This window comes from Microcaecilia unicolor, unplaced genomic scaffold, assembly GCF_901765095.1.
Source record: "Microcaecilia unicolor unplaced genomic scaffold, aMicUni1.1, whole genome shotgun sequence".
Taxonomy (NCBI): domain Eukaryota; kingdom Metazoa; phylum Chordata; class Amphibia; order Gymnophiona; family Siphonopidae; genus Microcaecilia; species Microcaecilia unicolor.
In genome coordinates, this window is record NW_021963467.1 from 71021 (window position 1) to 94049 (window position 23029).

The following is a 23029-nucleotide window of genomic DNA, read 5'->3' on the forward strand; positions in this document are numbered from 1 at the left end:
ATTTGTATAAAGTTATGATGGCCCTGCATAATAAGGGAAAATCTTCCCCGGCAGTTATAGACAGCCTTGATCTTAAAAAGGCCTTTGACAGTGTGCTTCGGCCACATTTGTTCTGGGCGTTGGATCACTTTGGTTTGCAAGGAAATTTTGTGTCTTGGATTCAGGCCTTATACACTAAGCCAGAAGTGCAGATGATTATTAATGGGAAGCTTTCCCCTCCTCTAAATTTACTGAAGGGTATAAGACAGGTCTGCCCTCTCTCCTCTCTGCTTTTCCAATTAGCTTTGGAGCCTCTGGCGGCAAGGATCCGGCAGAATTCAGACATACAGGGCAAATGGATCGGGGGTTCTAAAACCCGCTTGAGTATGTTTGCTGATGATATGATTTTGTACGTGAACAGGGCACCTGTGAATTTAGACAAGTTCCTGGATTTAGTCCATCAATTTGGCACCTTCTCAGGTCTCCGTGTCAACTGTGATAAATCTGATGTCATGCCCCTGCAGGTTATCGGGGGTGGGGGGAGAGTTGGCAGAGGGCACTCCTCATTAAATCTACAACTCACAATATGAAATATCTGGGTATCTTTCTAAACCACTCCGTCTCGATAATGTAGTGGCAGGTAATGATTAAAATCAAATCTCTTTGTCAAAAATGGAGTGACCTTCCATTATCCTTCACGGGCAGAGTGGAACTTGTCAAAATGGTTATGATCCCTAAAATGCTTTATCCTTTACAGGCCCGTCCCATTAGGGTTCATCATAAAGAGGAGCTAGTTTCAAAGTCCATTTTTTCGTAAATTTCTGTGCCAAAGGACGAGCTTCCCACATTGCCTACTTTAAGTTAAATTTTAGACAAGTTGCAGGGTGGGTAAACTTCCCACATCTCCGTACTTATAATGTGGCAGCGTTGTTGCATTGGATTTATGAGATAGTGATGGGGGGGAGGGCGTACAGAAGTTCTTTCCTTTGGCTATGCTACAGTCCTGGTGCCAGTGATTAACTTACTTCATGGGGACCCTCCTCATGTGAGGGACTTCCATGAGAGACTCCAGTTTTTGAAACCTTTTCGGTTAGCTTGGAAGTGGTGGCAGAGGTGGCACACCTCAGGCACCTTGCCTCCTGACCTTGGTGGGTAATCTGACCTTTTCTTCAGTGGTGAGAGTATCCAGCTTTCGACTTTGGGAACAGTACAATTGCTGTCCCTTCTCTCAACTCCTACAGGTGGGGAACGATGGGGGTTTTCCCCTCATTTCAACAACTTTAACATTGCTGGAATCTTCCTCATACTCATCGCCAAGCTTATTTTTAAGCGTGCCATTATTTTTAAAGTCTTACATGTCGGCATGGTGCAGCATAGGTCGCTACTCAACTGGATGTTCAACTTGCTTCCATCCCCCCCATTACTAAATAGCCCTTTGACTTGGAATTGGATGGTGAGGGATACTTCCAACAGGCAGGGCATTACTAGACTTCAAGAGTGAGGGCAACAGAACCTGTGGCAAACTTTTTCTAATACATTTTTTCCAAACTTTTTGCCTCTACTTTCTCCTTCTTAAAGGCGGTAGACCTTTGGGAGACTCAATTTAAAACCTTACAAAGAGCATACATCAGTAGGGCACAGGAGTGTAATTTGAAGCTTTGGGACAATGCAACTTGTATTAAATGCAAAGTCCATCCAGGTATTTTGCTACACTCTTTTTTGGTGTGGCGTGCCCAAAATTTACTTTGTGGACCCGGCCTTTGAGGTCTTTGGAAGTCACAATCCAGCAGGAATTGTCTTGGGAGTATTCTGTTGTTGGGATCTCCGCAGCCCCTGCTGGATCGAGGCCTGTCTGTGACTACTTGCCAGTTTTTGTGTATTGCTTTAATCTTGTTGAAGAAAATTATTTTACAGTTTTGGACCTCAGAGAATAGCCCTTCTGTTGACCTGTGGTTTCACAGAGAGCGAGAGAAGAGGACTACTCCTAAACAGAGCCAATATATGTATCTCTGGTCTCAATATGCTGATGAGACATCCTTATAAGCTTGCCCATTCCCCTCACTTGGTGGTGGTGGGGAATTCTGGTTTTCTTTCCCATGGGGTCCCACTGGGGTTTGTTTGAGGGAGGGGGGGTGAGTGTGGTGTGAGAGGGGTGCATGTTGGGTTTGTATGTGTGGGTGTAGAAGGTGTCATAGGGGATAAATGAATGTTTTTTGGGTTACTTGGTTTACATTATAAAGTGTTTTATTACTGTATTGTATGAAGTACTGGTTAATTTCTGTTTATCAAGCTGGTCTTTTTTTGTTTAAGTCAAGCATCAGTTCTGTACATTGTTGTGCACATGTGAAAATAAAATATTAAAAAACAAAAACCGAAGATTAGAAAAGTCCACGTTCAAAAATTTGAGAAAAACAAGTTGACACAAGTCGATATGAAGACCAGGGTAACACGTGGGAAAGGCAAAGCCACGTCAGCAACAAAAGAGGCCAAGAAGGGGGGGGGGGGAGTGTGTAAAAGTAAACTATGGTTTAAAAAAAAGAAGGGAGATCACAGGACATACAATGCAATAATTAGCAAAAACTAACTGGCATTCAGGAATAAGTCAGAGCAGAAATCAGCAAGTCCATGCAAACAGGAAACATTAACTCTGTCAGCAAGGTGTTCAGTTTTTATTTATATTTCCCTCTCCTTCCCCCCTCCCTCTTCATCTAGGAACTCTGCAGAAGGGGATTTACTCCTGTATTTAAAAAAATAAACGATACTACATTTATCACTGCTTGCAACTGTTTTGCTATTTTGTTAATAAAAATAATTATAAAAAAAAAAAACAATTTTAAGAGAGCGATGGATAACGGCTATGGTACCAACATGGCTCTTTCACAATCCCTCGGTCCTTATCACAAAGCAATGACAGAGAGAGCCATGACCCACCCTCCCTGGTTCTCTCACACTCCCTCTCAGTAATACAAATAGGTGACTGGAAGATCTCCCAAACTCTCCCTGGTTCTCTCACAATTCCTGTCCCACTACCACTGAGCAGGTTTTGGAAACCAAACAGAATATTTTTGAAGATGGAACTGAACCTTTGATTATCCAGCATGAAAAATGCGAACGTGTCCCCTGAAGTACATAAAGTGTGAGGAGCTGTGACAGGAGTCGTTCAAGTGATGTTCCTGGACACCGATAAGAAAATCCTTTCTAACCTACCCCATCTGGCTTCTCCCTGGCTCAAGCAGAAAAAGATGTGCTACCTGAGCAGTTAAGCAGCTTCTTTTGGCATTTATTCATTTATTTATTTATTTATTGCATTTGTATCCCGCATTTTCCCACCTTTTTGCGGGTTCAGTGTGGCTTACAATATGAGTTGAATGTTGGAAATACAATTTGTTACAGATAGTTATGGATTACATTGTGCAGGGTTAAGCGAAACAATTGAGGTGTCGTTAAGGAATGTAATAATGGAACATAGGCATTGCAACTTTGAAGGAAACAATGGGAGCTTAGAGGGCGATAAAAAGGCATGAAGGCGTCTTTCTGTGAGTAAAGGTATGAGTGATGTGATAATACGGGAATGGGAGTTCAGAGGTGAATGTATGATGCATTAGTGAACAGTAAGTGTGGACTTTATGTGTTTTGTTTCTTTCAGTAAATTTTTTCAAAAAGATGGGTCTTCAATAATCTGCGGAAGGAAGCTTGCTCGTTGGTTGTTCTTAGGTTGCGCGGCAGTGTATTCCAAAACTGCGTGCTCATGTGAGAAAAGGTTGACGCATGTAGCGCCTTGTATTTCACGCCTTTGCAGTTGGGGAAGTGGAGGTTAAGGAAGGTTCGGGATGATCTTTTGGCGTTTCTGGGTGGTAAGTCTATCAACTCAGACATGTAGGCTGGGGCTTCGCCGTGGATGATTTTGTGGACTAATGTGCAAACTTTAAAAGTGACGCGTTCCTTGAGTGGAAGCCAGTGCAGTTTCTCTCTTAATGGTTTTGCACTTTCATATTTTGGCTTTCCAAAGATGAGTCTGGCTGCCGTATTCTGGGCTGTTTGAAGTTTCCTCAGTGTTTGTTCTTTGCAACCTGCGTATAGTGAGTTGCAATAATCCAAATGGCTGAGCACAAGGGATTGCACTAGGCTGCGAAAGACGGATCTTGGGAAGTATGGTCTTAAAAGTAAGTGGTCAAAGGTGGTAGTGGAGGGGGTATTTATAAAGTTTTGGAGGCAGAAATTTGTTTGTGAAAAACCACAACATATGATAACCCACTACTAAAATAATCCTAAGCTAATACTATTACTTTTTGGGACTGCTTTCCGTGGCTAAGGAGAAAAGCTAGAAAGGAAGAGGAGAACCCTCACGTAAACGAAAGCAATGGACAAAAAAGTGAGGAAGTCTTGTGTTGTGGCTGGTTGGCTTAACCAAGAGAGATGAGGCTGTGTGGCTTCCGTAAAGTGAGAAAACTCTGGGCTGCAGAATACTGTAGCAGCAAAACTTGTCCATGACAGCGACATCTCTCTTGGTTAAGCCAATCAGCCACAACACAAGAGATCCAACTGACCCCTGATGCGGGCCTTGGTGCCGAAACATGGCCGTGTTGGGTCGTTTTTAAGCTGTTTATATTAAAGACGTCCTGATATCCACTTTGAGCTGTCATAAGTACATAAGTAGTGCCATACTGGGAAAGACCAAAGGTCCATCTAGCCCAGCATCCTGTCACCGACAGTGGCCAATCCAGGTCAAGGGCACCTGGCACGCTCCCCAAACGTAAAAACATTCCAGACAAGTTATACCTAAAAATGCGGAATTTTTCCAAGTCCATTTAATAGCGGTCTATGGACTTGTCCTTTAGGAATCTATCTAACCCCTTTTTAAACTCCGTCAAGCTAACCGCCCGTACCACGTTCTCCGGCAACGAATTCCAGAGTCTAATTACACGTTGGGTGAAGAAAAATTTTCTCCGATTCGTTTTAAATTTACCACACTGTAGCTTCAACTCATGCCCTCTAGTCCTAGTATTTTTGGATAGCGTGAACAGTCGCTTCACATCCACCCGATCCATTCCACTCATTATTTTATACACTTCTATCATATCTCCCCTCAGCCGTCTCTTCTCCAAGCTGAAAAGCCCTAGACTTCTCAGCCTCTCTTCGTAGGAAAGTCGTCCCATCCCCACTATCATTTTCGTCGCCCTTCGCTGTACCTTTTCCAATTCTACTATATCTTTTTTGAGATACGGAGACCAGTACTGAACACAATACTCCAGGTGCGGTCGCACCATGGAGCGATACAACGGCATTATAACATCCGCACACCTGGACTCCATACCCTTCCTAATAACACCCAACATTCTATTCGCTTTCCTAGCCGCAGCAGCACACTGAGCAGAAGGTTTCAGCGTATCATCGACGACGACACCCAGATCCCTTTCTTGATCCGTAACTCCTAACGCGGAACCTTGCAAGACGTAGCTATAATTCGGGTTCCTCTTACCCACATGCATCACTTTGCACTTGTCAACATTGAACTTCATCTGCCACTTGCACGCCCATTCTCCCAGTCTCGCAAGGTCCTCCTGTAATCGTTCACATTCCTCCTGCGACTTGACGACCCTGAATAATTTTGTGTCATCGGCGAATTTAGTTACCTCACTAGTTATTCCCATCTCTAGGTCATTTATAAATACATTAAAAAGCAACGGACCCAGCACAGACCCCTGCGGGACCCCACTAACTACCCTCCTCCACTGAGAATACTGGCCACGCAATCCTACTCTCTGCTTCCTATCTTTCAACCAGTTCTTAATCCATAATAATACCCTACCTCCGATTCCATGACTCTGCAATTTCTTCAGGAGTCTTTCGTGCGGCACTTTGTCAAACGCCTTCTGAAAATCCAGATATACAATATCAACCGGCTCCCCATTGTCCACATGTTTGCTTACCCCCTCAAAAAAAAATGCATTAGATTGGTGAGGCAAGACTTCCCTTCACTAAATCCGTGCTGACTTTGTCTCATCAGTCCATGTTTTTGTATATGCTCTGCAATTTTATTCTTAATAATAGCCTCCACCATCTTGCCCGGCACCGACGTCAGACTCACCGGTCTATAATTTCCCGGATCTCCTCTGGAACCCTTCTTAAAAATCACTTTTTTGTCCATTGCTAAGGAGAAAAGCTTCCACTAAATACTTAGGATAAGAAACAGAGATGGTGGAGGGGAGGGCACAGTCTCTGCTCACAGAACAGACATCTCCTCAGTCCCACACTCATGTTCACTACCATTATAAAAGCAGAGGTATTCCTACCTTCCCCCCCACCCAATGCTATCAGCCCAAGAAAGCTCCATTCCACAATGAACCCCAAATAAATATATCCCATCAGCGTGGTGCAAAAGCCAGGAGCTGGGATCACTGGGAACAGCATGAAAACGATGCACTGGAGAGACGGAGCAAAATACTACATCCCACAAGCAGGCAACTTGCCGAGTCTGGAATAGCACAGAGACTCCTCCACACAAAAATCAGAAAGCATAACTGATAAACATATTAACAATTACACTATAAAGCCTTCAGGCCTTCATTTGAGAGAAAATGTTCAGTTTCAAGCTTTTAATGTTCAATCCTTTAGCTGTGCAACTTTGTAATCGGCACCAGTGACGGATATGGTGTAGACTTGTACCTCAATTTTGATGTAATATTGTCTGCTATCATTTTATGTACCAGTTTTTGATATTATATCTGTTTTATTGTACCACCACGCCTTGAAATGTGAAAAGTGCTCAACGCTTTATCTTTTTCAACACTTACTTCCCTATATTTCCCACCGCCCTTTCTGCCTCGCCTCACCCTATGCCTGGAATAGACTCCCTGTGCCCATACGCCAAGCACCCTCACTGTCCATCTTCAAATCTCTACTCAAAACCCACCTCTTCAATGTTGCTTTCGGAACCTAACATTGTACCTAGTAACCTAGACTGTTCTAATTATTGCTTGTCTGCTCTCCTTGTCCGTCTTGTCCTCTAGATTGTAAGCTCCTTTGAGCAGGGACCGTCATTCTTTGTTTATTGTACAGCGCTGCGTAACCCTAGTAGCGCTCTATAAATGTCAAATAGTAGTAGTAGTCTCACATTACCAGTTGCTTCTTTTCAGCAAATATGTTACAATTTTATTCGCACTAAAGATTTCAGTGTTATAGGTCCCTCTCTCTGGAACGCCTTACCTGCCCAATTACAATCAATGACTTCCTTCACTGATTTCTCTTTTCAAGGATGTTTCTCACCTCTAACTCGCCCAATCCTTCTTAGCTACTGGCACGTAGTACACCTTGGACAAGCCAGCGCATGCGATGTGGGACCACATAGTTCAGCAGCTTAGCTATATTTCAACCCTGTCCTTCACTGTCCAATAGCAACTAGACTTCTATTTTGCTCCCTACTTACTATCCTTTCTTACTCACTCTTTCTGTCGATTTGGTCTTATGTTTGCTTGCAACTGTCATGCTACGTACACCACTACTACTACTACTTACTACTACTACTTAACATTTCTAAAGCGCTACTAGGGTTACGCAGCGCTGTACAATTTAACATAAAAGGACAGGCCCTGCTCAAAGAGCTTACAATCTAAAGGACAAGTGAGTAGACGACGATACGATGGGGGCAGTCAATTTGGGGCAGTCTGGATATCCTGAAGGTAAGAGTTAGGTGCCGAAGGCAGCATTGAAGAGGTGGGCTTTGAGCAAAGACTTGAAGATGGGCAGGGAGGGGGCTTGGCGTAAGGGCTCAGGAAGGTTGTTCCAGGCATAGGGTGAGGCGAGGCAGAATGAGCGGAGCCTGGAGTTGGCGGTGGTGGAGAAGGGTACCGAGAGGAGGGATTTGTCCTGTGAACGGAGGTTTCGGGTGGGAACGTAAGGGGAGATGAGGGTAGAGAGGTAGTGAGGGGCAGCAGACTGAGTGCATTTGTAGGTAAGAAGGAGAAGCTTGAACTGAATGCGGTATCTGATTGGAAGCCAGTGAAGTGACCTGAGGAGAGGGGTGATATGAGTATATCGGTTCTGGCGGAATATGAGACGTGCAGCAGAGTTCTGAACAGATTGAAGGGGGGATAGAAGGCTAAGTGGGAGTCTGAAGGCCCTGCCATAGCGCAATATCAAAATCCTAATAAAGTTCAAATTATTAATACACTAGTAAAAAAGCCCCGTTTCTGATGCAAATGAAACGGGGGCTAGCAAGGTTTTCTTCTGTGCGCATGTGGGAGTGTGTGTGTTCCTGCCCTCTCTGCCCTCTCTCCCCTCCCCCCTCTGAGTCCTTCATTGTTACAGAGAGAGCGATTTGATTTCCTGCTTTGCTGTTTTCCTTCACTGTTTGTGTTAGAGAGAGAGCGAGGGCGGGGCAGACACTCATGGGGAAACCGGATATCTCTCCCCCTTCACACTTCCGGCTGGAGGCTTCATAGAACGTTGGTGTTGCCTTTTATATATAGAGATTCTCTAGATTATAGAATATTGGTACAAGCCAGATAATCAATAAGAACTATGGAGTCTTCTTCAAATAACCAGTCCCGCCTAACCACCCTACCCTTGATTGCATGCGGTGGCTATCAGTAGTACAGAGTCTCTCCTCCCTGCCTCCTCCCCTGGTCACATGGGGTGGCTGCGCGCTGTAGGCACACCCTTCTCCCTGCCTCATCCCAGGGTTTCACGCAGTGAATATGAGCCCTAGGCACACCCTCCTCCCTGTCTCCTCTCCTGGCTACTTACAGTGGCTGTGAGTAGTACTCACCCTCTGTCAAGCTTCCCAAGTCAGCAGTCTGCCCATCCAGGAAAACTGTCAGCTCTCCACCCGAGACAACATTGCCTTTGTGCTCTGTCTCCAAGTTGAGGTTCAGCTGAATATTCTCCACTGTAGAATAGAAAAGGCAACAGGAAACATGAGAGAGAAATATGGGGAGAAGGAAAAAAAACACAGGTAGGTGGAGAGCTGGAAATAGTTACCTGAAGGAGAGATGAAAAAATCGAGGGAGGGAAGATTTGGATTTGCTTACTTACCTTCCCAAACCCAAACACAAGGTGGGCTACCTTTCAGTGCTGTAGATATTTCCTCCCTCAGAACACTTACAATCTGTTTTTCTGCATGATTCTCTAACCTATGGGACATTTGTTTTCTGTTGCTGCAATTAAGAATATTGCGCATTCCCAGTTGTAGCAACACAAACATAGCATGACCCACGTTAGGCCCCTCATCATTTAAATCGTTCAAAAGAAATCCAATTCAATTCAAAGTAAGAGCATCCCCTTAAGACTCATTCTCCACCCACTGCCCCCCTCCACCCCAGCAGCTACTAATCTCGTATTAAAGCTACGTAACTGGCAAATGTGTTATTGCCATAAGTGCTTTGTAAACTGGAGCCAAAGTTGGTACCTGAGGCAAGAGACGGTGAAGTGATTTGTCCAAAGGGAAAAGAAGCAGGTTTGGAACCCAGGCTTCCCACTGCTCTAAACACTAGGCTACCCCTCCACTCCTGCAACAAGCTCACACTAATTGTGCATTTACCACGAGACCAATTACAACTTAAAACATAAGAATAGCCATACTGGGGCAAACCAATGGTCCATCGAGCCCAGTATCCTGTTTCCAACAGTGGCCAATCCAGGTCACAAGTACCGGGCAGAAACCCAAATAGTAGCAAGACTCCATGCTACCATTCCCCCATTTCTACCTCAATGCAGACCATGGACTTTACCCTAGCAATCATGAACAAAAGTTATGAGAGAAGAGGACATTTCTCTGGCTAAAGTGAATATTTGTTTTAATCTGTGCTTTGGTGATTTCATGGTTGGGGTTTAAAAGAGGTACTGTAGGTTTATTGATAAAGACAATTAGAATTTAAAAAAAAGCAAACTTTATTAACTAGTCTCCATACCGTTTTCCCCATAGGTTTAAAACTTGAACTTTCTGCTACATAAATCGATAAGACTTTAGAAGGCACAGCAGGGCTACTTCAGTCTTTAGTAACAAAAAAATAAAATAAAAAATAAACATGCTATATTAATTAGTTCCATAGTGTACAATCCTTTTCCCCCATAGTTTTAAACTGAATCTTTCTTCTAGAGGTAGAAACTTAACTGTAACAGCCAAGCATTAAAAAAGGATAGTAGCAGGGCTCAAACTTTGTCTTAAAAGAAAGTTACTTTCTGCTCTTTGCCAGCAGGAGAGGTAGCAGTGCTACTGACCTGAACTAGGTGTTAAGGTGTGAGGAAGGCAGAATAGCTGCAAAGGTTGCTAGGGCAACCTGATCCCTATGTTAGCTTCAAGGGATCTGTTTGAAGCAGTTCCCTTAGAATCAAAACTAACTAAGAGAGGGAAGGTTCCAGGTAACTTTCTTTCTGAGAAGTTCTAAGAAAAGAGGACATTTCTCTGGATAAGTGAATATTTGTTTTCCTCTTTGCTTTGGTCATTTAAAGGTTGGGGTTTAAAAGAGGTATTGTAGGTTTATCGATAAAGACAGTTAGAATTAAAAAAAACAAAACCTTTATTAACTAGTCTCCCTACCCTTTTCCCCATAGTTTTAAAACTTGAACTTTCTGACACAGCCTATAGCTTAAACAGATAGCCATCAGAAGGCAAAGCAGGGCCTAGTCAATTATTCTAATTAGGATAACAAGAGGGGAGTTTTCATTACATTTAATTACTTTCTGAGACACAAGCACTAAATAAATCACACAATATATCAAACAATCAGGTTCTTTATAATAATCTAATATCCCTCATAACTTAAATGTTTTAAACTGCACAAGACAATAATACTAAAATGCACACAGCAGTCCAGCAGCGAGAGGGGTGCTACCCAGTCTTCTGCACCGAGTGTCATATGTATGATTATCTCCCAGTTAGCAAGAGGTTATATGTGTGTAACCGATGTAAAGAGCTCCTAGCTCTCAGAGAACAAGTCCGTTCTATTTAGGCTAGAGTAGCAGACTTGGAGGAGCTGAAGGAGACAGAGATACATAAAGGAGGCCTACAGGGATATTGTAGAGAAGTCCCATCCGCAGTCTGGAAACCCCTGTGCTGCTTTGAAGCAGGGAGGTCTCCTAAAAGGAGAGCATCTCCCTGATGAAGTAGGAAGTAATCCTGTGGCTAAGACCTGCTCACCAGATGATGCAATATCCTCTCGCACTGAGGTTGTGTCTCCAGGTGCTTCTGCCAAGAAGGGAAGGATTAGGACAGCTGTTGTAGTTGGTGATTCGATAATTAGGCATGTAGATAGCAGGGTGGCTGGTGGGTGTGAGGATCAACTGGTAACTTGACTACTTGGTTCAAAGGTGGCAGACTTCACGCATTACCTAGAAAGTATTTCATAGAGTGCTGGGGAGGAGCCAGCTGTCTTGGTACATGTGGGTACCAATGACATAGGAAAACATGGGAAGGAGGTTCTGGAAGCCAAATTTAGGCTCTTAGGTAGAATGTTGAAATCCAGATCCTCCAGGGTAGCATTTCTGGAAATGTTCCCTATTGCACAAGCAGGATCCAAGAGGCAGGCAAAGCTCCGAAGTCTCAATGCGTGGTTGAGATGATGGTGAAGGGATGAGGGATTTAAATTTGTTAGGAAACTGGGCAACATTCTGGAAATGGGGGAGCCTGTTTCGAAAGGATGGGCTCCATCTTAACTGGGATGAACCAGGCTGCTGGCGCTAACATTTAAAAAGAAGGTAGAAGACCTTTAAAACTAAAATGGGGGGTGGAACCCAGCCCATTTCCTCAACAATGAAACGGGCTCTAGGAAGGCTCTCTTGTAAGCAATTTTTTCGTCTCTCCCCTGCCCTCCCCTCCCCTCCATGTCCAGCGATTCTTCCCTTCCCTCCACTCCATGTCCAGCAATTCTCCTCTTCCCTGCCCTCCCATCCGTGTCCCGCGATTCTCTTCTCTCCTGTCCTCTCCTCCCATCCATGTCCATCGATTCTGCTGTGCTCTGCCCTCCCCTCGATGTGCCGCGATTCTCTCTTCCTTTGTACCTCATCGTTTTCTGGCTGGCCTGGCTTGCTTCCCTTACGTTGGTAACATCCTGACATCAGCTCGCCTCCAGCGGTCCCTTCCCTCTCACTGTTCTGCCCTCTGACGTCATTACATTTTGACGCGAGGGCGGGTCAGTGAGGGGGAATGGAACGCTGGAGGCTGGCTGACGTCATGAGATGTTATGAACCCAGGCAGCCAGACAGCGATGGAACGTTGGAGGTGCAAATTATTATATAGGTTGATAGAATGGATCAAATTGGAGAGGGTTGCACTATATGTTAAAGAGGAAATTGAGTCAGACAAAACAATATTCTAGATGAAACAAATAGCAATGTGGAATCCTGAAGGGAAAGGGTATACTAGTAGGGCTGTACTACCATCCACCAGAACAGGACAGGACAGATGAACAAATGTTTACAGAAATTAGGAGAGCTGGCAAATTGAGCAACATTATAATAATGGGTGATTTCAATTACCCCAATATTGACTGGACAAATGTTACATCAGGGAGCACTAGGAAAGTAAAATTCTTAGATGTAATAAATGATTGCTTCTTGGAGCAACTGGTCCAAAAACCGACAAGAGCATGGTACGAGAGGTAACATGTTTGGATCTGCTGGAAAACAGTGATTACAACTTGATCAAATTTCAGCTGATATCTGGAGTGAAGTCACAAAGGAATTCTACAGTAGCAACATTTAATTTTCAAAAGGGTGACTAAGACAAATGAGGAAAATAGTTGAAAAGAAGCTAAAAGGATCGGTTGCAAGGTTTGGATTTTAAATCAGGCATGGACGCTGTTTAAAACCCCATTGTGGAAGCCCCGAACAGATGTATTCCATATATTAACAAAGGTGGAAAGAAGATCAAATGCCAGCCAACATGGATAAAAGTGAAGTGAAGTGAAAGAGGTTATTAGAGCCAAAAGAGCATCCTTCAAAGAATGGAAAAAGCATCTGAATGAAGAAAATAAGAAGCAACATAAGCATCAGTACATATGTACTGCCACCCTGGGAAAAGACCAAAGGTCCATCAAGTCCAGAACTCTGTCTCCGACAGCGGCCAATCCAGGCCCCAAGAACCTGGCAAAAGCCCTTTCCTTCTCTACTACTATTTAGCATTTCTATAGCGCTACAAGGCATACGCAGCGCTGCACAAACATACAAGAAAGACAGTCCCTGCTCAAAGAGCTTACAATCTAATAGACAAAAAAATAAAGCAAAGCAAATCAATCAATTAATGGTACAGGAAGGAGGAGAGGAGGGCAGGTGGAGGCGAGTGGTTACAAGTGGTACGAGTCAAAAGCAATGTTAAAGAGGTGGGCTTTCAGTCTAGATTTAAAGGTGGCCAAGGAGTGGGCAAGACATAGGGGCTCAGGAAGTTTATTCCAGGCGTAGGGTGCAGCGAGACAGAAGGCGCAAAGTCTAGAGTTGGCAGTAGTGGAGAAGGGAACAGATAAGAAGGATTTATCCATGGAGCGGAGTGCACAGGAAGGGGTGTAGGAAGGACGAGTGTGGAGAGATACTGGGGAGCAGCAGAGTGAGTACATTTATATGAGAGAACTAGATTAACATATTATTTTTTCATACCCAGAAGTTCGTTTGGATAAGGCTATCAAGGATATCTTGATGTCTGAAATCTCTTACAACCAATTCCACAAACACATTAAAACTTACCTATTTAGAATTTGTGCTAAATAATGTTAAATAGAATATGTGGCTCAGGGATGTTTTGTTATTCCTGGAAATGTCCAGTCTTCTTTAACGTGTGATCCGTGTTGAACCGAAAGCTATATGGCGGAACATAAATTTATTTAATGCTGTTAATGTTAATAAAAGTCTAGTATGATGCGATGTAACATAAGATCTGATTCTATGATAGGAAAGACCTTATAAATCAGGCAACCTCAATCCAGCTCCAATGTAATGCAAATGCCTATGAACGCATTTAAGAATATAGGCAGGTACCCTCAGAACTCAAGTGGCAATCTAATGTCTGAGTACCAGGCTGACATCCAGGGGAGCCCGATTCAAGTCCCCACTGCTGCTCCTTGTCATCTTGAGCAAGTCACTCAACCCTCTATTGCTTCAGATACAACCTTAGATTTTAAGCCCCCAGAGAGAAGGAAATACCTACTAAAGGGTGACCAAAACCAAATCCTGCAGCCAAAATTCACCACTTGGTTACGGCCAAAGTCAAAGCCAAAACTGACTGCTAGAGCATGGACCAGCCATCCTGCGCACAGAATGAGCCCCCTTCCTCACCCCCAGCGTACAGAAGTCCCAACTCCCTGCTTCCCTTCCCTCCCCCGCAAACAGAATAAGCCCCCATTCCCTCCCTCTCTCTCTCTTCCTCCCCCAGACAGAACTAGCCCCTCCTCCCGGGCATCCCATACATTCCCTGGTGGTCTCGTTATCTAGTCAGGGCAGGAGCAACCCCCAGTCACTCCAGCCCGTGCCAACTCCAACCTCAAAATGGCTACTGGAACCTCACAAGACTGCCACTAGACATCACGGCAGCCATTTTGGCAGTGAAAAGGATATGGGCAGGAGGGATTGGGGATTTGCTCCTGCCCCGATTAGCCACTAGACCACCAGGAGATGTAAGGTAGGCTGGGGGAGGGGGCTTCTATCCTTTGAGGGGAGGGAGAGCTAGGGAATTCAGGATAAAGTTTTGGTTCCTGACAAAAATGAACTGGCACTTTCAGCTGAAACCGAATCAACACAAATTTTGGGCCACTTTCAGTGCTGAAGCCAAAACTGAAAGTGAAATTTGGCTGGTCACTAATACCTACTGTATCTGAATGTAACCCAGGTTGAGCTACTTCTAAAAAGGTGCGAGTTAAATCCAAATCAAGTCACTTAACCCTCCATTGCCCCAGGTACAAATAAGTACTTGTATAATATGTAAGCCGCATTGAGCCTGCCATGAGTGGGAAAGCGTGGGGTACAAATGTAATAAAAAATAAAAACTGTTACTCTTCACTGCCTAACCAACATCCCAAGCAATGTCTACCTGGGGCATGTGTGTGCGTTTGTCTGGATCTCGGTGCCTATGTGAGAGGCCTTGTGTCTTAGTCACAAAAGTCTGTCTGTTCCTCAAACTTGGTGCTGTGTATGATTTCTCATCTCTAAAAGCCTGTTTCTTCCCCTTCTCTCTTTATTACACAGGACCCGATTGTCAGGGTCAGTTTCCATCTCTTAAATTGTCCCTAATACTAAAAAAGGAAAGTAAATTCAGGCAACTTGAGCAGGCTTCTGCTTTTGCAAAAGTTTCTCATATTAAAGGAATGATTGTGACCCCCTTCCCTCCCCTGCTGCAAAGATACCACCTTTAAAAAAAGAAAAGCCAAGGAAAGGGTGCCAAGCCCTGGAATTCCTCAGCCACAGAGAGGGCAGCTTTGCAAAGTCAGTCCAGCAATACAAGCTGTGCCTGTGTTCCAGGGGCCAGGGGGCTGCAACATGTTTATGGAACCAGCACTCTCAGATTGCAGCACTCAATTAAAGATCATTATTATTGCAGCCGGCGGTGGAGGGGGGAGGAAAAGGTCTGGCAGTGAATAAAGTCTCAGTTATGCTGCTCTTGCTGCCATTTAATGAGGGCTGTGAGGCGAAATCCTTGAAGAGGTAAAGTCAAATTCGCACCTCCAAGTCCCTGTCTGCTTCCTAGCAATCTGCACACCCAAGAAATGGCTTTTTGCTTGCAACTGTCTATGCAGTGCGTCAGGGACTGGGACTCCCAAGTAACAAGGTGTCAGATCAGCAGCTAATCCATCAGAAATCACTACCACAGAAGGTGGTGGGACCTGACAGTGCAAGTGGCCCTATGTCTGGTACTGTTAGAACAGAGCAGCCGCTGCCTCTAAGAAAGACCCACTTCTGTCTCTCTCAGGTCCCGATGATCAAAGGTAAACGCAGGCACTAGAGACCACCAGCAGCCTCATGATCATCAGGAAAACGGCGCCCAAGCAAGGCTTATTATTTATTTATTTATTTGTTGCATTTGTATCTCATTTTCCCACCTTTTGCAGGCTCAATGTGGCTTACATGGGACCGTAATCGGCATTAACCGATTTCGGTATGAACAATACAAGTTGCGATTAATATCAAGGTGATATTATGGTAGGGTGAGATACATGTAAGGTAAAGACAATTGGGAGAACTTAGAGAGGGAAAGGAAGAGTTAGGATATGTCCATTTGATCTTTGATTAAGTTGTGTCGCAGATGTCCAGGTTTTTTATGTTGGGTCGGTGGGGTATGCCCTTCTGAGCAGTTCTGTTTTTAGTGCTTTTGGAAATTCATGTGGTCGAGTGTGGTTTTTACTGCTTTTGGCAGTGCGTTCCACAATTGTGCGCTCAGGTAGGAAAAGCTGGAAGCGTAGGTGGATTTGTATTTGAGTCCTTTGCTGCTTGGGTAATGGAGGTTTAGTATGATCTTGCTGATTTTATGTGTTTCTGGGTGGTAGGTCGATGAGGTCTGTCATGTATCCCAGTGCCTGCCGTAGATGATTTTGTGAACTGTCGTACAGATTTTGAATGCGATACGTTCCTTAATTGGAAGCCAGTGCAGTTTTGCTCGGAGTGGTTTGGTGCTGTCAAAACGTGTTTTTCATATATAAGCTGTGCTGCTGTGTTTTGGCGGTTTGAAGTTTCTTTATGATTTGTTCTTTGCATCCCGCATAGATTCCGTTACAGTAGTCTGCGTGGCTTAGCACCATTGATTGTACAAGGTTGCGAAATATTTTCCTCAGGAAGAATGGTTTCACACGTTTTAGTTTCCACATTGAGAGAAACATTTTCTTTATGGTGAGTTTAGCTTGGGACTCTAGTTGGAGGTTACGGTCGATTGTTACTCCGAGAATTTTCAGGCTGTCGAAATAGGGAGGGTGTATCCTGGGGTGTTAATGTTTGTGGGTTTGTATGCGTTGTATTGGGATGAGATGATGAGACAGTGTTTTTTCTGTATTGAGTTTTATTGGAATGCGTTTGCCCATGAGTTCATGATGTTTAAACTGAGCTTGATTTTATTGGTGATTTCTGCTAAGTCATGTTTGTAGGGGATGTATAGTGTGACGTCATCAGCGTAAATGAATGGATTAAGGCCGTGTGTGGATAAGGCTTAAATGAGCTCTGCTTGTATTCCGCTCTTATGAATAAAGAACAGCACTCTGATCATAGGGGCAGAATAGCGTCTTACCCTCCCCACTCCCACCCCATCAGTCAAGCATTTTTCTGCTGTTTTAACAAATTTTAATAATTTTGTATTATCCAAATATCTGAACGCCTCACTCATTGCTCCTTTCTATGGTTTATTTATGAACACGTTAAACTGTGCAAGTTCCAGTACAGACCCTTGGGACACTCTGCTTCCAGCCTTTTCGATTTGGATAACTAACCGTTTAGCCTGAAATGCACAATAGGCATCGTTATACCACTTAATGCTAGACACCAGCCCTTAGACATACAACGCAACATCTCTGAACAGCTCAGCACACGTTACACCACTCAGTAACACACCAGTAGTCACTAAGTCATAAACCTAATTCTCAAAGTTCAACTACTTATTGAGAGAGGAGGGTGATCCGTATTCTACCTCTAGCAAGAGCGAATGAAGTTGTGCTACTACCTCAAGGGTTGGGGAAGAGGGGATGGAATCACAGGTTGTGAGGGAGAACTGTCATCATTCTACCCCAAGATTGAGTAGTAATCCAGGCTGTGAGGAGAGGGTCAGCATTAACCCCAGTCTGGACAAAGAGAAATAAGGGTCAGTAGCTTATTCCAAGGTTGTGGGAGGTGAATACATTACTCCCCAAAACTACTTGTAGAGTGGGGGGTGGGGGAGGCAGGGAATCAGACTTGTACTTCTCAGGCTGTGTGCACGGAGGGTGGTTCAGCACACAACTCACTGGCTCTAAGGGGAGGAGGGGGAGCTGGGAACGTTACTCAGAGGGGAGGAGGGGGAGCTGGGAACGTTACTCAGAGGGGAGGAGGGGGAGTGGGAACTTACTCAGAGGGGAGGAGGGGGAGCTTGGAACGTTACTCAGAGGGGAGGAGGGGGAGCGGGCATGTTACTCAGAGGGGAGGAGGGGAGATGGGCATGTTACTCAGAGGGGAGGAGGGGGAGACAGGCATATTACTCAGGGGGGGAGAGGGGATGGGCATGTTACTCAGGGGAGGGGGGAGAGGGCATGTTACTCAGGGGAGGAGGGGAGCGGGTGTTACTCAGAGGGGAGGGGGGAGGGGAGGGGAGCCGGGTTTGTTACTCAGAGGGGAGCTGGGAATGTGTTACTCAGAGGGGAGGAGGGGAGCTCAGCATGCTATTCAGAGGGGAAGGAGGGGAGCTCGACATGTTACTCAGAGGGGAGGAGGGGAGAGGGTATGTTACTCAGAGGGGAAGGAGGAGAGCCGGGCATATTACTCAGAGAGGAGCCGGGCATGTGTTACTCAGAGGGGAAGAGGTGAGCCGGGCATATTACTCAAAGGGGAGCCGGGCATGTTACTCAGAGGGGAGGAGGGGAGCTGGGCATGTTACTCAGAGGGGAGCCGGGCATGTGTTACTCAGAGGGGAGGGGGGGAGCTCGACATGCTATTCAGAGGGGAAGGAGGGGAGCTCGGCATGTTACTCAGAGGGGAGGAGGGGAACCAGGCATGTTACTCAGAGGGGAGGAGGGGGAGCCAGGCATGTTACTCAGAGGGGTGGAGGGGGAGCCAGGCATGTTACTCAGAGGGGAGGAGGGGGAGCCGGGAATGTTACTCAGAGGGGAGGAGGGGGAGCTGGGCATGTTACTCAAAGGGGAGAGGGGGAGCCAGGCATGTTACTCAGAGGGGAGGAGGGGGAGCCAGGCATGTTACTCAGAGGGGAGGAGGGGGAGCCGGGAATGTTACTCAGAGGGGAGGAGGGGACGCCGGGAATGTTACTCAGAGGGGAGGAGGGGGAGCCAGGCATGTTACAGAGGGGAGGAGGGGGAGCCAGGCATGTTACTCAGAGGGGAGGGGGGGAGCCGGGAATGTTACTCAGAGGGGAGCTGGGCATGTTACTCAGAGGGGAGGAAGGAGAGCGGGCATGTTACGCAAAGGGGAGGAGGGGAACCGGGCATATTACTCAGAGGGGAAGAGGGGAGCCGGGCATATTACTCAGAGGGGAGCCGGGCATGTGTTACTCAGAGGGGAGGAGGGGAGCTCGGCATGCTATTCAGAGGGGAGCTGAGCATGTTACTCAGAGGGGAGGAGGGGGAGCCGGGAATGTTACTCAGAGGGGAGGAGGGGGAGCTGGGCATGTTACTCAAAGGGGAGGAGGGGGAGCCGGGCATGTTACTCAGAGGGGAGGAGGGGAGCCAGGCATGTTACTCAGAGGGGAGGAGGGGGAGCCAGGCATGTTACTCAGAGGGGAGGAGGGGGAGCCAGGCATGTTACTCAGAGGGGAGGAGGGGGAGCCGGGAATGTTACTCAGAGGGGAGGAGGGGACGCGGGAATGTTACTCAGAGGGGAGGAGGGGGAGCCAGGCATGTTACTCAGAGGGGAGGAGGGGGAGCCAGGCATGTTATTCAGAGGGGAGGAGGGGGAGCCGGGAATGTTACTCAGAGGGGAGCTGGGCATGTTACTCAGAGGGGAGGAAGGGGAGCCGGGCATGTTACGCAAAGGGGAGGAGGGGAACCGGGCATATTACTCAGAGGGGAAGAGGGGAGCCGGGCATATTACTCAGAGGGGAGCCGGGCATGTGTTACTCAGAGGGGAGGAGGGGAGCTCGGCATGCTATTCAGAGGGGAGCTGAGCATGTTACTCAGAGGGGGAGAGGAGCACAGCCTCTTAATCAGAAGGGAGAAGGGGAATCCAGCTGTGGTATGGTAAAAGGAGGGAGACTGACATATTGCACTGAGGTTCAGGCTAGAAGGAGGGAGCTCGACATGTAACCCTGAAGCTGTGGCAGGAGTGAAACCCTGAGGCGTGGTAAGGCTGGAAGGATCACTATCCCTGGACTCTGGGAAGAGGGAAAATTAGGATACTATCCCCAGGCTGTGGGGCAGTGAAGGTTTCCTGACCCACCTTCAGTTTGTGAGGGTAGATGTGATCAGTGCATTAACCCACCCCAGGCTGTGACAGAAGAGGATAGTTGGTGTGCTCCCAACTCCTTCCTCCCCGGCTGTGAGAGCAGCAATAGCACCTTACTCCCAGATTGCAAGCAGGTGGGGATGGTAAGTGACCAACCCCTTCCCCCCAGGAGTAAAGTGCATCACAGTCAGGAATAGGGGATGTTACCATTCTCCCTGGGGAAGGTCAGTGCATTATCCCCCAGGTGAGAAGAGGAGGTAACACATAAGCAGGAAATGACCAAAGAGTACGATGCATACAAGGCAGCCTTGTTCTCAGACAGGCCTAAGCACAAGGCGAGCATTATTCTGCAAGGAAGGCTTAGTGTTGCTACTTTACAGCGTCACATAAACCCACTGTGGCAGGAAATGCCGCCTGGTCACAGACTGTACTGGTGAGAGGAAGCCAAGAGAAGGGGGACGCTAAAAGTAGTCTGTCTGTAAATTTATGAGAACCTCCATTCAGCAGTGGAACTGATGCACAGCCCCAGCAAGCCCAGCACCTCTCCCCAAAGCACTGAATGATCGTCTGGCACGTGATGACTGCACCAGGCAGGGCAAAACCTACTTTTCCCAGCATTCTTCTGCAGCACTCAGTCAGGCTAAGGGAGGCCGAGCCCAGCAACTCATTCCTCAGGGTATGACAGCTCCAGACTTTCAGATCCAGCTGACTGTGGGAGCGACATTCCTGCAAAGAGAAGTAATACAGCAGTTTGTCCCCTCCTCCAAATTCACATACTACTGAAAACAGGACATAACCCCCCCCCCCCCACACCACACACACCACACACTCTGGACAAACTACACAGACTGAAAAAGAGGTAAATCCACCCCACTATCCTTCCAGACTAATGCTATAATCCTCTCCTCCCTTCGGAAACCTTACAGAATGGGGAAGGCTAACATTCCTCGACTCTAATTCAATTTAACAGTCTGAGTAAAGGCTACAAATCCTCTCATCACATTCCTTACAAAGTGGGGGGCTACGAATACCCTTATCACATTCCTTGCAATTGGGGGGGCTGTGAATCCCCTCATCACAACCCTTGCAACTGGGGGGGCTGTGAATCCCCTTACAAGCGAGGGGGCTATGAATCCCCCTTACAAGTGAGGGGCTATGAATCCCCTCATCACCTAATAGAGTGGGGGGGCTATGAATACCCCCTCATGTCCCTTACAGAGTGGGTTGGGGGCTATGAATCCTCTCATCACAAACCTACACAGTGAAAGGAGGAGGCTAGGAAGCCCCCTTTCACATATCCCTTACCACTTAGGGGGAGGTATGTTTCTGCCTTTTTAAGTCCTACATTGCTGAGACCCGAACACTTATAAGCTAAGATAAGGGAACAAACGCTTTAAAGGTCCTTACAAAATGAGGCTTTCGTTCCAGAAAAGTTCGGAGCTTCCATTTTGCTTTCCTGTCTTTTTGGTTTCACTGGAGAGGCCATCCACCGTCACTTCCACATACAAACTTATTTTTGAGTGCCGACCATGAGTTGGGCTTTGCTGACACCACTGAGCAGAAGAGAGAGATCGATCAGTGCTGGAAAGATAAACGTTAAACAGTAGGATGTGTCCAGAGGCTGCGTACAACTCTTCAGGACAGATCCTTCTCAAACCCACACACACACCCTGCCTAAGATCCTGTGAAAAGCCAAAACGCTGAAGACCCACCACCAGGACGCAATTCTCCCTAGAATTCAACCAGAAATCATCCCCCCGCCAAAGCCCAGCAGTGCACATGATTCCAGGATCATCACCGAGCAACTACAAGCCACATCTCCTGACCCTGAGACACAGAGATGTCACTGTTCAGCCAACAGTCAATGTACAAGATTTAGATTTTCAAATCAGATATAAATTCAGCACTATGATATCTCTGTCAGTGTTCAAGTTTATACACATAATTTGTACATTTAGCAGCTGAATATCACATCTAAAATGCAGACGTTATACATCTAGACAACAGATTTTAGGTGGGCCTAGGCAACAAGTGGGGTGGGCACCAAAAGTATTCTCCCCCTCCTTCACCACCAAAAAAAAAATCTCAGCTGGTGGGAAAACTCTTCTTTCCACCTTGGCAGTCTGCAGCAGGCATGCACTGAAAATTGAGCATGTGCAGGTTCCGGTATCATGGACAGTAGCATTTGCATAACCATCAAGGGGAAGTCTTCAGCTGGCGGAACCTGGGACCCTCAGCAGTTACCTCTAAACATGTGCTACTGTTGGGTGGGCCTGAGCCATAAGTGGGTGGGCCCCGGCCCACTGTGGCTACGCCACTGATAGGTGGCACCACCCACTTTTCAGATAGATACTGGGCCACAATGATCTTTCTTTAGAAAGCACTAATGTGGTGGACCCCTCATCGATCATTTACCCTTGGCTGTCTATTAAAATGCTTTATTACATATTGTGCTGACGTTGCAAGTAGTATACCATGCCAATTGTATTGTTATTTGAATATTTACTGCTGTAATTGCCCATTGCTCATGTTTGATTTATTCTTACTGTACACCGCCTTGAGTTAATTCTTTCATAAAGGCGGTAAGACCTAAAAATAAATAAAATAAATACATTACATGCTTTAGAATAGGACCTCAGAAACATAAACACATTGGATATTAACAGGCGGGTTTTCGAAAGAGAAGGACGCCCATTTTTCGAACAGTTGATGGGGTGTGCTTTAAAATTCATACAACCCTAAAGTGTTTTGTGTTTTTCTGGATTCTTCGTTGAATTTTCAAAAACAAGTTAATTATGTAGTACAAAAATCTTTTTTAAATTGCGACAGTTGCACTTGGTTTGCTCCTATTTTTTTCATCAACATTTTAAAGTGCTCGTTCAATCTACTGTTTTGTCCTTGTTGGACTATTGCAACTCCTTTATTCTGGATTTCAGCAAAACTCATGCGGAAACTTCGATCCGTAGTACAAACACAGCTGCGAGGATCATATATCAGGGCTCAA

At 45.9% G+C, this 23029-nt stretch overlaps 1 protein-coding gene across 1 annotated transcript in view; it reads right to left on the reverse strand.

Moving 5' to 3' along the window:
- Positions 1 to 20653, reverse strand: part of LOC115459340 (NEDD4-like E3 ubiquitin-protein ligase WWP2) — a gene marked incomplete at its 3' end in the record, with an annotated part of 91000 nt that extends 70347 nt beyond the window's left edge. The window contains exons 1-2 of the mRNA XM_030189181.1: positions 20632 to 20653; positions 8747 to 8866 (exon numbers count right to left, since the gene is read on the reverse strand). Of these exons, the coding sequence (XP_030045041.1) occupies positions 8747 to 8866; position 20632 (121 nt within the window). The remainder of the gene's footprint in view (positions 1 to 8746; positions 8867 to 20631) is intronic.
- Between the last annotated feature and the right edge of the window lie 2376 nt (positions 20654 to 23029).